Source organism: Eubalaena glacialis, chromosome 13 (genome assembly GCF_028564815.1).
Source record: "Eubalaena glacialis isolate mEubGla1 chromosome 13, mEubGla1.1.hap2.+ XY, whole genome shotgun sequence".
NCBI lineage: Eukaryota > Metazoa > Chordata > Mammalia > Artiodactyla > Balaenidae > Eubalaena > Eubalaena glacialis.
Window position 1 is genome coordinate 42,808,671 of NC_083728.1, and position 12,026 is coordinate 42,820,696.

At 37.9% G+C, this 12,026-nt stretch overlaps 1 protein-coding gene across 1 annotated transcript in view; it reads left to right on the top strand.

Annotated features, from left to right (window-relative positions):
• The window catches only part of PLCB4 (phospholipase C beta 4), a 172,980-nt gene extending 167,116 nt beyond the window's left edge, over positions 1-5,864 (top strand). Inside the window, exons 37-38 of the mRNA XM_061210021.1 lie at positions 2,811-2,847; positions 5,029-5,864. Coding sequence (XP_061066004.1) covers positions 2,811-2,847; positions 5,029-5,117 — 126 coding nt within the window. The 3' untranslated portion in view covers positions 5,118-5,864. The remainder of the gene's footprint in view (positions 1-2,810; positions 2,848-5,028) is intronic.
• The last annotated feature ends 6,162 nt before the right edge of the window (positions 5,865-12,026 follow it).

Genomic DNA, 12,026 nt, shown 5'->3' on the forward strand with positions numbered 1-12,026 from the left:
AGAGGAATGTGGCTGTGGGGAGAAAAGAATCAAAAGTCATGTTTTGATTAGATTATGGGGATTCTAAGAAGGACATTACTGAGAGGAGGAGAAAACAGGTTACAAATTGTTTCTTCATTTTCACGTAGAGTTTTATCACTTGTACCCTAGAGACAAGTGAGGTTGTATTTAAAAGCAAATGAGAGAGACCACCTACTTTCAACCTCAATCTAAAAATGAAGTTATAGAACCTTCTTAAGCCTTACAAGTGAAACCTAGAGGCATGAGCCACCATAACTCTACAAACCACTGAAAGTGAGTGGATACCATACTCTTGGTGCTAAACGCTAAATATACACAAATAAAAATAAACACAAAAAATATACACAAATAAAAAGAGTTATCCAAAATCCAACTATTTAGTAGCTATCAGGCATATGCCAACACCAGGATAAATGTGTGTTTACCTCGAGCAGTACAGATAGATGGGCTATAGCCCATCGGCCATCCACACTCTCCTTTCAATTTGATGGAAATACCTCTAGCTTATGTGGCAAAATGACCCTCAGCAGCAGTTAAAATTTCAGTCTGTCTCAGTCCAAATACATCTCTTTAGGTGTAGCTGGTTTGGAAGTTTCTAGATAATTTACTTCAATATAGAAGCTGTAAAGAGGTTTTGCTGAAATACGTACTTGTACTACATTATTCTTTCCTATTTCCTTTCATATATTTTTTAAGAGTAAATGGCTTCCGTTGAAGAACGCCTAAGTGGAAATTACACTAAAAACTACCTTTGAGAAAGTAAAACAAATATTTTTTTGTAAAGTAAAACAAAAAAATTTTTTTTTTTTTTTTTTTTTTTTGTATTGCAATTGGGTAACAAATAAATCCAACTTCTGGTTTCAGATTCTTTACTTTTTGGTTGATAGAAGTTTTACTCATGGGCATACTTCTGAGTTATGTTTCCCATTTCCTTTCCAGCTAAATGCTTCTATTCATGAACAGTCCACAGATCCCTAAGGGGGACAATAAGTGTTTATTGTCCCACGGGTCCAACTCATTTGACCAACTCATAGATACATCACCTTCTGGTACAAGTTACTAGTGATTTTGCTCCTAAAGCATTTCTCAGAAAGTGCTCCTGGCAGGGGGAAATGGGAGAATGGGTAAGGGTAGAGCCACCATCTCCAAAACAATAGAATCCACTCTAGTGAATCAGGACTGGGTGGGGATAAGTATGCCTTAGAAGAAGGCACAATGGAGGTGAGATACAGTTATGTTTCAGTTAGCTAAATTAAGAAACTACTTAGAAATCATTGTGTTGCTTGGCAACAAGTTTGACTAAAGAATATAAATGTGCTAAAAATTACTCATCACTACAATAGTGGTGTATATCAGAGCTGGAGAATACGGTTACCTAGTGTTTTTAGTTTGAGAGCTAAAGTGCATAATTTAAAAATCACTTTGGGCTTTTATCCTAATACATGTATAACTCAAATCACACCAGAGTTCTTGTATTGAAATACTGGATTAGTGATAACTGTATTGATTGGATCGTATTGGGAGAATAGTGACTTTTTGTTCCAAAAATTCATATAATGCCTTTCAATGGGTTACAGGTAATGTCTACCACCCACACGTGATACTTTGAGTCACAGAAGCTTAGGAAAGAACATGAGAAGGCTTGAGATTTGATGAAGATTTAATGAGATTCCATGAAAAGAAATTCAAGATATAGTGACACTTCCAGCAAATGTAGAATGTGGACTTGAATTTCTTTGTTAAGCTTTGCTTTACAAATATGGCCTATTCTATAGCAAATTCAATCTCAGGTATTTCTGGTATACTTTTTTTTTTTTTGGAATTTAAAGGTCAGAGACCTCTCAATTCAGTTACTCGGTGTGTTTCAACACTGTCATAGACGCAGGGCAAAAGACATAGTGACTCTGTTTCTTCCCTCATAATAGGTGAGGTCTGGAACCATTTGGAGAGCTCCCTTTATAACCAATATTTCATTGGCAGAAAACAGTTTCCTGTCTCCAGGCAATCCCAAACTTGTATAACAATCTCCCAAACTACTGTTAAACCCCAAGATTTTTTCTGTTTCTAAGCCAAAAATAAATGAATTTTAGCATTCTCCCATAATATCTCCCTTTAAGGTTTCTTACCTGCTTTCCTGTGACCCTAATCGCCTAAATTCTCCCCGTCACTCCCAAAGAAAAGCCTGGAATCAATCTACTTCATTAGCTAGACAGTGTTGAGGGCATTGGTAGAAACAACGCAAGTTTTAATATATTTGGGTCCTGACTCTGGATCCTGACTTCATATGGCCTTTTAAAGCCTCCTAATGGCCATGTCTACTTGGTCAGCCAGTTATTCATTTAAAACTCCAAAGGGTTTTTGCTGCTGTTTCCCATCGACCTCCCAGCCACACAGGAGCTCATCCATCTTGACATGCACCATTTCAAATATGAAATGCTCCATTACTGTCACACCCAAATTTTAAAAATTGATTTTTGCCATCAATCCTATCATTTAATAAAGAGAGGTGAGGGGGTCTTGCTCAAGGGAGGGTTCCCCACTCACTGCCCCACAAGAGAAGCACAGTCTGGGCTAATAGGCATCGGTCGTTTGTTTTGTTCTTTTTTTTTCTGTTGAGATCAACTTAGGGGAAGTTTGTCACTGACAGTTGTATACATGTTTTACTCTTAGCTTTTTGCTTTTCTGTATATGGTTTTGCATTCATTTTTCAAAGTCACTTCAGTATTCATTTATTTTCTTTGTTTTGTATGTATGACTCAATTTTGACATTACTATTTTTGTACAAACAGCTTTTGAAATCCTGTCATGCAGTGTCCCAAACGCAAGGTAGGACTGAAAACTCTGATAAGCAAGACATTGCCTTCCTGCTCAACTACATCCGTATTCTTGGTGCTTTGATGATTCACATCTGCTCATGACTAGTTAAGATCGCAAGGGTTTGATTTAAAAGTTTGACTATTTGATGCTTGGATTTCTGATGTAATATTCAAACCAAAATGGCCAACATCTTGAGAGAATTATTTCTGATGGAGTTTTAGTAGCCTTTCCAGTTGCAGACCTGGGAAACTCAAGTCATGCTAATGAAGATGTACCCAGGCATCAAAAACAGTGATATATGGTTGTTGTTTGGACAGACCACAGCTAAGGCTGGGTCACAGAGTCAGATCTTTCACAAACATTAATATGACTGCCATTAATTTTTAAAGCACCCCGGTAAAAATTCATTGGTGGTTTTTAATGACAAAGAGTTATGGTCTGCCTGCAGAAACATTATACAATGTCATTATACAATGACTCTTGGCATGCTTTGTGTTAGATCCAATCTGCCAGGGACCTTAATCACCCCTTATAAGTGACCATATAATTTATTGTTTGAACAAGATAGTTTTGAAAGTGAAAGGGGAAGCTGTTCATAATAGCCAAGACCATGGGCATAAATTGGAACCGTCCCTGACAAGTGGGCATGAATGGTCACCCTGCTCATACGAGAAGCTGGCTCTTGGAATCCTTTTTTAGTGTTAATATGATCCTTCTTTCTAAACAGTGTTCAATATTGTCTTTAAATGCTAGAAGGGGAGAAGCATAGGGAATCCTTTATTACTACTTAGTGAACATAAAAGTATTTAATTTCCAGTGCTGATAATGTTTCACTGTCATCTCTTATGAATACTGTTTGTGTCATAGTTTCATGTTTGTATATTTTTCTCCATTTCTTCATTTCTCTATTAGAGCATTATTATATTTCAGGCATAAAAAAAATCTGGGGAGGGGGAACCGTCCATCCCAAATGTAAGCAGAAAGTTATCATCTTTGATGTTATTATATCCATCCTCACCAAAATGAAATTTAAAGCCACAATATAAAAATAATGATAAGAAGGAAATCACTCTATGGTCTGTGGGTTAAACTAATTTTGTAGCAGGACTTCATTTGGGACATTTAGATGCTCATAGTATGATCTGCAGAGTTGACCAAATTCTCCCACTGACCTTCCATTTGGTTGGAATACCTAAGTAGACATGAATAGTAACATCAGAGCTCATGAGAGTCCTCCTCTTGAGTTATATCTTTCTATATCCATGTTTCCATTCTTAAATGCCCTTTATTTCAAAATGATGTGTCACTAAAAGAGGACAGGGTGCTTTATTGTTCCTCTGAAACATCTGTGTATTGGGTTGGAAAAAAGCATACAGTTGGCAAGTAAAATATAAAATGAACCAATTGATTTTCCCTATTTTGCCAGGCAATGATTTGTCATCAGAACCTGTCCCCATATGACGCCTTTCCACCTCCCAAATCAGCTGGTTGTCTTCTTGACAGTCTTAATTCATGAAATTGAGTTCACCGTGGCTTACTTCCTGGGGTGGACCATAAAAAATGAATTACTCCAGAGAAGTGAGAGGCTATAAGGATAGTTTTTGGACAATAGCATTCCAGGAACCCTACATATTCCTGTAACGTTCTCTTTGCAGCATACTCCAACCAAACCAATGTGATATGCTCCCACCTGAACTTCCCCATCAGTGAAATTCTTAGGCAACTACTTTTAATTAAATTTCAGGCTATTTGGGGAATAAATCGTGCATAAGCAATGCTTATTCTAAAAGTGATCAAATTATCTACACGCAGTCAAGGCATGTCAATCTGTAGAAACAAAATCAAACAGTTAGACACGACATAATCTATAAGTAACAGGCGTAACCTCTTCTCAAGTTGTTTTCCTGGTACTGTGTGGACCAGTCCTTCTCAGACTTTAACGTGCATAAAAATTTCCTGGGGATCTTATTAAAATGCAGATTCTGGGTCAGTAGGTCTGGGGTGGAGTGCAAGATCCCGCATTTCTCACAAGATCCCAGGCGATGCTGATGCTGCTGGTCCATGGACCACACTTTAAGTAGCCAGGACATAGTGACAAGCATCAAATTTACGGGAGAAGAGAGGTTGGGTTTTGCTCTATGGCTTCAGGAAAGGATTTCAACATGTAAGGTCACGTTTCTGATGTTACAGGCGAAGGAGATGCAGCAGATGGTGAAATTGGAAGCCGAGATGGACCGCAGACCAGCAACAGTTGTGTGAAACTGCAGGATGCAAACTGAAACCGCAGAACCACCGCATCAAAAGAGCACTCCCAAAGTTCTGAACACAAATTCCGCGGAAGAAAGCTGATGTCTTTTGCATTTCCTTTATGTGTAGACAAGATGTCACCTGAAACCACAGAGACTTACGTACTTCTCTTAAATGTTTTGAATACTGAATTTCCTTGGCCAACCAAAAGTAGCTACAAATCCCCAAAAATTACGATTCCAATAAGGCAGAGTTTACCCATTGATCATACCACTTAAACATGTTTGCTATAAAGTACCATCACAAATAAATGAGCTTGGTGTTAACACCTCTGCTTTGTGATGCATTAGGACATGTTTGAGCAACAGCAAAAATAGTGTATTAGCCATGTGATAGTAAGTGCATGCACTAGGGGGAAAAAAAATCTCTGTCTACAAATTTATCAGCAGAAGTGGTGATCTGCTAGACAAATAATTTGGGGGAATTTTTCTACATCTAAGTTACCTCATCAGTAAGTGCCATGTCTCCACCATGCCATAAGAAGCTAACTTCCTGTAACAGTTGTGGAAATTATTAGAACAATAGAAAAAAATAAAAAAAGAACAGTGTCCCTGTGCCAAAACCCATCAGTGCTCAAAAGGAGAACTCTGTCAGGCACTTTTAAGAAAGTTGACATCTGACATTGCTTTCTAAGAATTGCTTCTGCCAATTCCAGATTATTACAGCTCACTCTTACACCATAAAGATTGTGAAGTGGTTATTGGCAAACGTTTGTAAATGTGACCATGTATAAAGTATTTATACTCCTAATTCTCACTGTCAGAGAGCAAAATCATCTAAGTATTGCCACATGACAAGATTAGTAAACAGGAATAATAGAACTATGTTTGCATGATACACAAGCACCAATTACGACTAATCCGTACACGGTTAACCTAATGCAAATAAATACTGGTTAAGTAAATGTATGGCACAGAATATAATTTGACTCTCAAGACTTTTAGCATAATGAAGGAGTCTATATATATGTGTATATGAATTATGTGGGCATTCTTGATACTTCAAGTTCTAGTTTCAAAAAAATACATAACTAATTTAATTTTACACAAAAATATTTATGCAGATTTTCAGAATTTCATATCAGGAAATAACCTTTTTATGTCTGTTAAATATCAAAACAATTTGCTACAGTGTTAATCTGCATGGTCTTTAAGCCTGCTGTAGTTGTGTTGCAGAGAGTGCATGAAGAAGTCCCCCCCGGGAATGGAGCCATGCCCCAAAGCCCAGAGGAGTGCATGGAAACCATAATCTAGAGCTAATCAGATTACTGATTATAGGGCACAAACCACCGACTGAATTGTTGTATATGCTTGTACAGATTGATTCTCTGTGTTCCTCTGAGTAAAGCAGAGAAAATTATGTTACCATCAATATTGAAATTAAACTTCCAACTTCTCTAATAAAAAAATGAAAACACATCTAACTCCCGTCAGAGTATTTGCTCCCAAGGATGCTTTCCAGTGTACTTTTCCTGCTTCATAAAAGATCTCTTCATTGAAGGGGGCTTATGCATGACCCAACACATTTTGCTCCTGACACAAAACAGGCTGATTCTAATTGACTCCCAATGTAAAGTACTTGTGTTTTCTTTTTCTCATATTTATCCTTTGAACTGGCTTCTGTGAAATTCTCTGGTTCCAAATTTCCTTTTCTGTAAGACAGACAGTGGAGTTAGACTATGTATCTTTCAATACTAACATCCCATGAAAAATGATGGCTATTAAAATGGTACCACATTTGGATGGCCAGTTTTCAGAGATTCCAAATGGCTCCCTCATCAAATCAAATAGCTTCTTCCCAGCGCTCAGCTGAGCTCACCATTCTGTAGCACTTGACTGAATCCATCACTCCCCTGCTCTTTGCTCTGCTTCTGAGAGAGAAGAAGAAAAAGTAGGAGAAAACTCCTACTTTTCCCATTTTTTCTGATTATTTCTTCTCTGGCTTTTCATCCTCCTACACTGCCATAAATATTTCTGTGGTCCAGCTTAAATCCAGAGCCAGTTTTTTCTTTAACCCAGATTACTTTCAGTATTTGAGACATCTTACTCCCTGAAAGGATCCATTGTAATAGGATGAAAATGTACACACAGCTCAAATGTACAACAAAAAGATGTGTTTATTTTCAATTGTAAGTTCATATTGCACTCAAATCCTGCATTCTCACTTATTATGAAGGAAAAAAAAATCTTGCCAATTACAGTTACTCAGTCTCTTCCAACTTAAAAATAAAAAAACAAACGCCTATTTCAGAGGCATATTAAATTACTTCAAAGTGAAACCCCCAGTTAGAGTTCCCTCCCCATTAAGGAAGTCTCCCTGCTTCTTTCCCCAGGTGGCCTCTTGGTGTGAATAGAAGCTTGTGTGTCCTCCTGGTAATGGGGAGGAGCATCTGGTCTCCTCTGTTGGGTGGTCCTAACTGCCTGCAAGGTGGGCCCTTCCATCCCAGTGTCTCAAGGTTTCTGCTCTGAGGAGTTTTCACCCAGGGCTCAGTTTTTTCCAACATTCTTCAGGGATACACAGAAACTTCTGGATTTTGTTGGGAGTGGGAACCAGAGGTGCTAGCTCAGGTCCATCCATTTAAATACCTCCTTTGGCCATTGTCAGCTGCTAACACCATGCTGTTCCAATACCACGGGGGTTTCTCCAGGAGGCTTGTAATTTTCTAGAGCTATGCCACAAGAAGCAAGAAGCAAGCCTATAGAGGTTCTACTACATCTTCCTTCTCCCACCTCCAGGACTTTTTGTCCCAATTTGGGGATCAAGGCACTTGACTCAATTCTTACCTTTCTCCCTCCTATCAGCCCTGAAAGGATATTCAGCCGCTCATGGATGATTAATTGGAATGCTCATACTGGACTGGACTTCTTCCCTAAGTAGATTGTTCTTCCCCTTTTGGGGGGATAAAAGGCTTCATGGAAAAAAAAGCAGATTGACAAGATAGGGAAACCCATCGGGAAGTACCATATCTCATCAAATCCAAGACATTGTTGATTAGAACATGCCCATTACTATTTTATATTCCACAAAGAATGAAAGCATGCTGCCAGTTAAACTATGACACACCATCCAGTGATTATAAGACACATCTCAATTTCAGGGATGTTAAAATGTAGAAAATATGTGAAGCTTGGAATCCATGAAATATATAGTATTTCAAAAAATACTATACAAGCTACTCAAATCCCAAGTCTTAATGGGGGTGGGGGGGGGACTTAGTTTTAAAGATAGAGCACAAGAGAAACCTTATATCAGAAAACCTAAACTAAAGGACACTTACACTGTTGGGTTTGAAATTTATCAGTGAGCTTCCTGGAAAGCAGTTCAAAAGTGGAAAGAAATCTATTTCTCACCATCAATTCAAAGAATGTTCTTTATGTGTATTTTCCCTTAGCTGTTTCATTCAGTCACATGCCTTCAATTTCTACTTCTCTGCACATAATTCTTACTTTTCCTAAGCTCTGGTTCTTCCTCTTAGATTTTCAGTTAAACAAGTGGCTCACATGCACATTGTATGTAATTAATCAAAAAAAGAGACCCTCCCTCCATCTGTCCTCCCTGTTTAACAGTCCATAACAGGGGCTAAACCTTGGGTGCTTCCACACTCAATCTGTTTATAAAACCCATGAATTCTACCCTGTCTTGGAAGTTGCCTTCTCCCTTACAACTTTTCTCATTCTTCAACACCCAGAATTTTTAGTAACTTCCTATTGAATTTCTTTGCCCCTCAAATCTCTTCTACACCTAGGTTAATTTTCCCAAACAGCAGCTCTGATCATATTACTATCTGGCTGGTGAAGCCTGAGTTCCTATCCACTACCTAAAGAATAATGTTGAGATTACTGATATCAGCATGTAGCTTTGGCCCCAGCCTGCACCCTCACTTAGCCAATCTGAATTATCACTATTCTCTGTTCACACATGTAGCACACATCCTTTCTAGCCACGTCACATGATGATGTTCTATCAATTCTTAAAAGCAACCTCCAAAAATGCCACCTCCAAAACTTCCCTCATTCCCCCAAGCAAGAAATCATCTGCCCTTCTGAATGTATCCATTTATACTTTAGAAGTTGTTTAAGCATAGACTTTTCCACCAGCCCAGACTAATTTCTTTTCAGGCTTTATTTGATTTGCAGAGAACAGGTAGTCAGTAACTACCCAATGACCATTTAAGTTGTTTTCTATGAATGAAGGGTTTGTAACTATCTGTTTGGCCTCTTGTGCAATGTCTTTCAATGAAAGGCTAAAGTAAGTTTCCTTCCCAATTTCAAGAAAAACAATTTTCCTCAGTTCATGTTGTTAGCATCCTTTCAAAGCAGTAGGACTCTTACAATGGTTAACAGGCAACGTGGCTCCATCAACACTAAGTGTGATTATGGGGAGTGAAGATGGAACACCCTGCATTATTTCAGTGCTGAGGTTGTCTTAGAGATGCCTCATTCCAAGCCCTCAATAGCTTCTCTTTATCATCACATGTGAAAGTTTAGCAGAAGACTATTCTTCCGTACAACTTTCCCTTGATGCTTGGCATTTAACAGAATCCCAAGCACAACTTTAATGTCATAATAAATCCTGGGTAGTGCCTCTGGGATGAATTTTTATGAGCCATCTTCTTTAATAATATATCATGAAAAGCGTTCTGCTCCATAGGTTAGAATAATGCAAAAATATTAGGAAGGGAGCGGGGAGATGATTAAAAATAGCAGTATCATTGCTTTTACATTAAAAGAAAAAATAGGTGGCAGCACTTTACTTGATTAATGAAGCAATGCCTCTTCCTCTCCTCTCCTCATGATACTTCCTTGGAAATTTGGAGCAAGGGACAGTCCCCAAGCTACTTCATCCTGGAAATTTTTGAGACTCCTTAAAGTCCCCACCAAGATAAAATTTGGAAAACTTTTCCAAAGGAGGCCAGTTTAATATTGTATACCTAATCACTCACACCATGACCCAATAGCTTTAGGTGAGTCGAATGTATTTAAAACATAACAAGGGAGATAAAAGAATTTGACCCTTGATTGTTTCTAAACTTATATAACTTGAATGAGGAAATGTTATACTTATCGCTCAAAATACTTATTGTTTACCCTTTTCAAGCAATATATATGGTTAATTTTCTCACACACAGCTTTAAAACTCTACCTTTTGCTTCTCCGTAGAAAAAACTTGGTGTTTGTGTTAGAGAGTGGTGCTCATAATGCAGCATATTGAACCCTATAGATTATAAGACTAAATTATGAATTCTTATATACCTTGACTGACACATGAATGGTTGTAGTGGACACATTCTCAGCATTGAACTAACTTTATTCATTGATCAAATATTTATTAGGAGCCCACTGTAGTCCTCTATATGTTCAAATATTGGATTGGCCAAAAAGTTCGTTCAGGTTTTCCATAAGATGTTGCAGAAAACCCTGAACGATATTTTTGGTCAATCCAATAGTTTTTAACTAGTAATATACTATTTTTTTAATTATCTGTAATTATAGTTTTAGGCCATGCCAGTATGACAGATGGGTTGCATTAATGGCCCCAATTTGTCATGCCTTCCTGTATCCCTGCCCTTTGGTAGCGCCCTGCTGCACTGACTTTGGGCTTGGTCATGTAATTTGCTTCCGCCACTGGGATGGCAGCAAACTGGTCAAAGCAGAGGCGCATTTTTGTTTCTTCCCTTGGATCTCTGCCACTGCCATGAGAACGAATGCAGGCTGGCCTGCTGGGGGTGGGGGAGGCTCACAGAGAGTTGAGTCATCTTGTCTACCTTACTAGCTGACAACTGATGCGTGAGCTTGCATCTAAGACCAGCCAAGCTTTTCCCAAACCAGTAGAACCACCCAGCCAGCCTACAAACTCATGAGAAACAGTAAACAGATGTTATTTTGGGTTAGTCTGCTATGTGGCAATAGTTAATACATCCAAGTCTTGGGAATATGAAGATGATAAAAGTGTCATCTCAGAATTCCAGAGACTGCACATAAATAAAGCCACTGGAATCACTGATGTGAGTGGGACATAGTTTTCTCTTCCACTGAACCATGCCAACTATTAAGCCACCATGTTTGGTGTCTCACATATCATTGTGTCTGGGTCTATTTTCTTTTGGAACCTTCTGAGGGTCTGTTGTTCTTCTAACTTGGACTGCTGATGCTTTCAACCTTGTCATTTGACATACACCTCTTTCTTCTTCTTTTACTTCCCCCTCCTTTTCTTATTTTTTGTTGTTTGTTTTTAAACCTTCTTTCTCTTTCCTTTGGGCTCCTCGGTCAATAAAATTATATCATGTGAACAACGCTAGCTACTAATATTCATTAGTTGTTTTTAGATATATTGTCTGAGTTATGAATCCTAAAGTTTCCAGAAAAATGGAAGACATTCAGGTAAATGGGGAGTTACTTTACTATATAACCTTGTCCATAAAATAAAGGAAACAGGTTTTTTTTTTTTTAATTTAATAGTCTAGCAATGGAATTGTATAGTATTGGGAAATTACATGGATTTTTAAAGCAACATTTTAAAAGAAAGATATAGAAGAATAGATTATATATTAATAGGAAAATTATGAAATAATTTATGTTAAATGATATATACTGAAATAAAATTCAACAAATAAAAATATTTTCTATGGCTTGGAAATCTATTAAGCTAAACATCCACCTGCTCATCTTATGTTTCAGCAATTCCACTCCAAGAGAAATGAGTGCATGTGTTCACCAAAAAATATGTTCTTCACTCATAATAGTAAAAGACTAGAAACAATTCAAATGTGCACCAATAGGAGAATGGATCAGTAAAATCTGGTATATCTGATGCACGGTGGAATGCACAAAAGTGCTCACATTGTGATTCCATGTATATGAAACTCAAGAAGAAGTAATCCC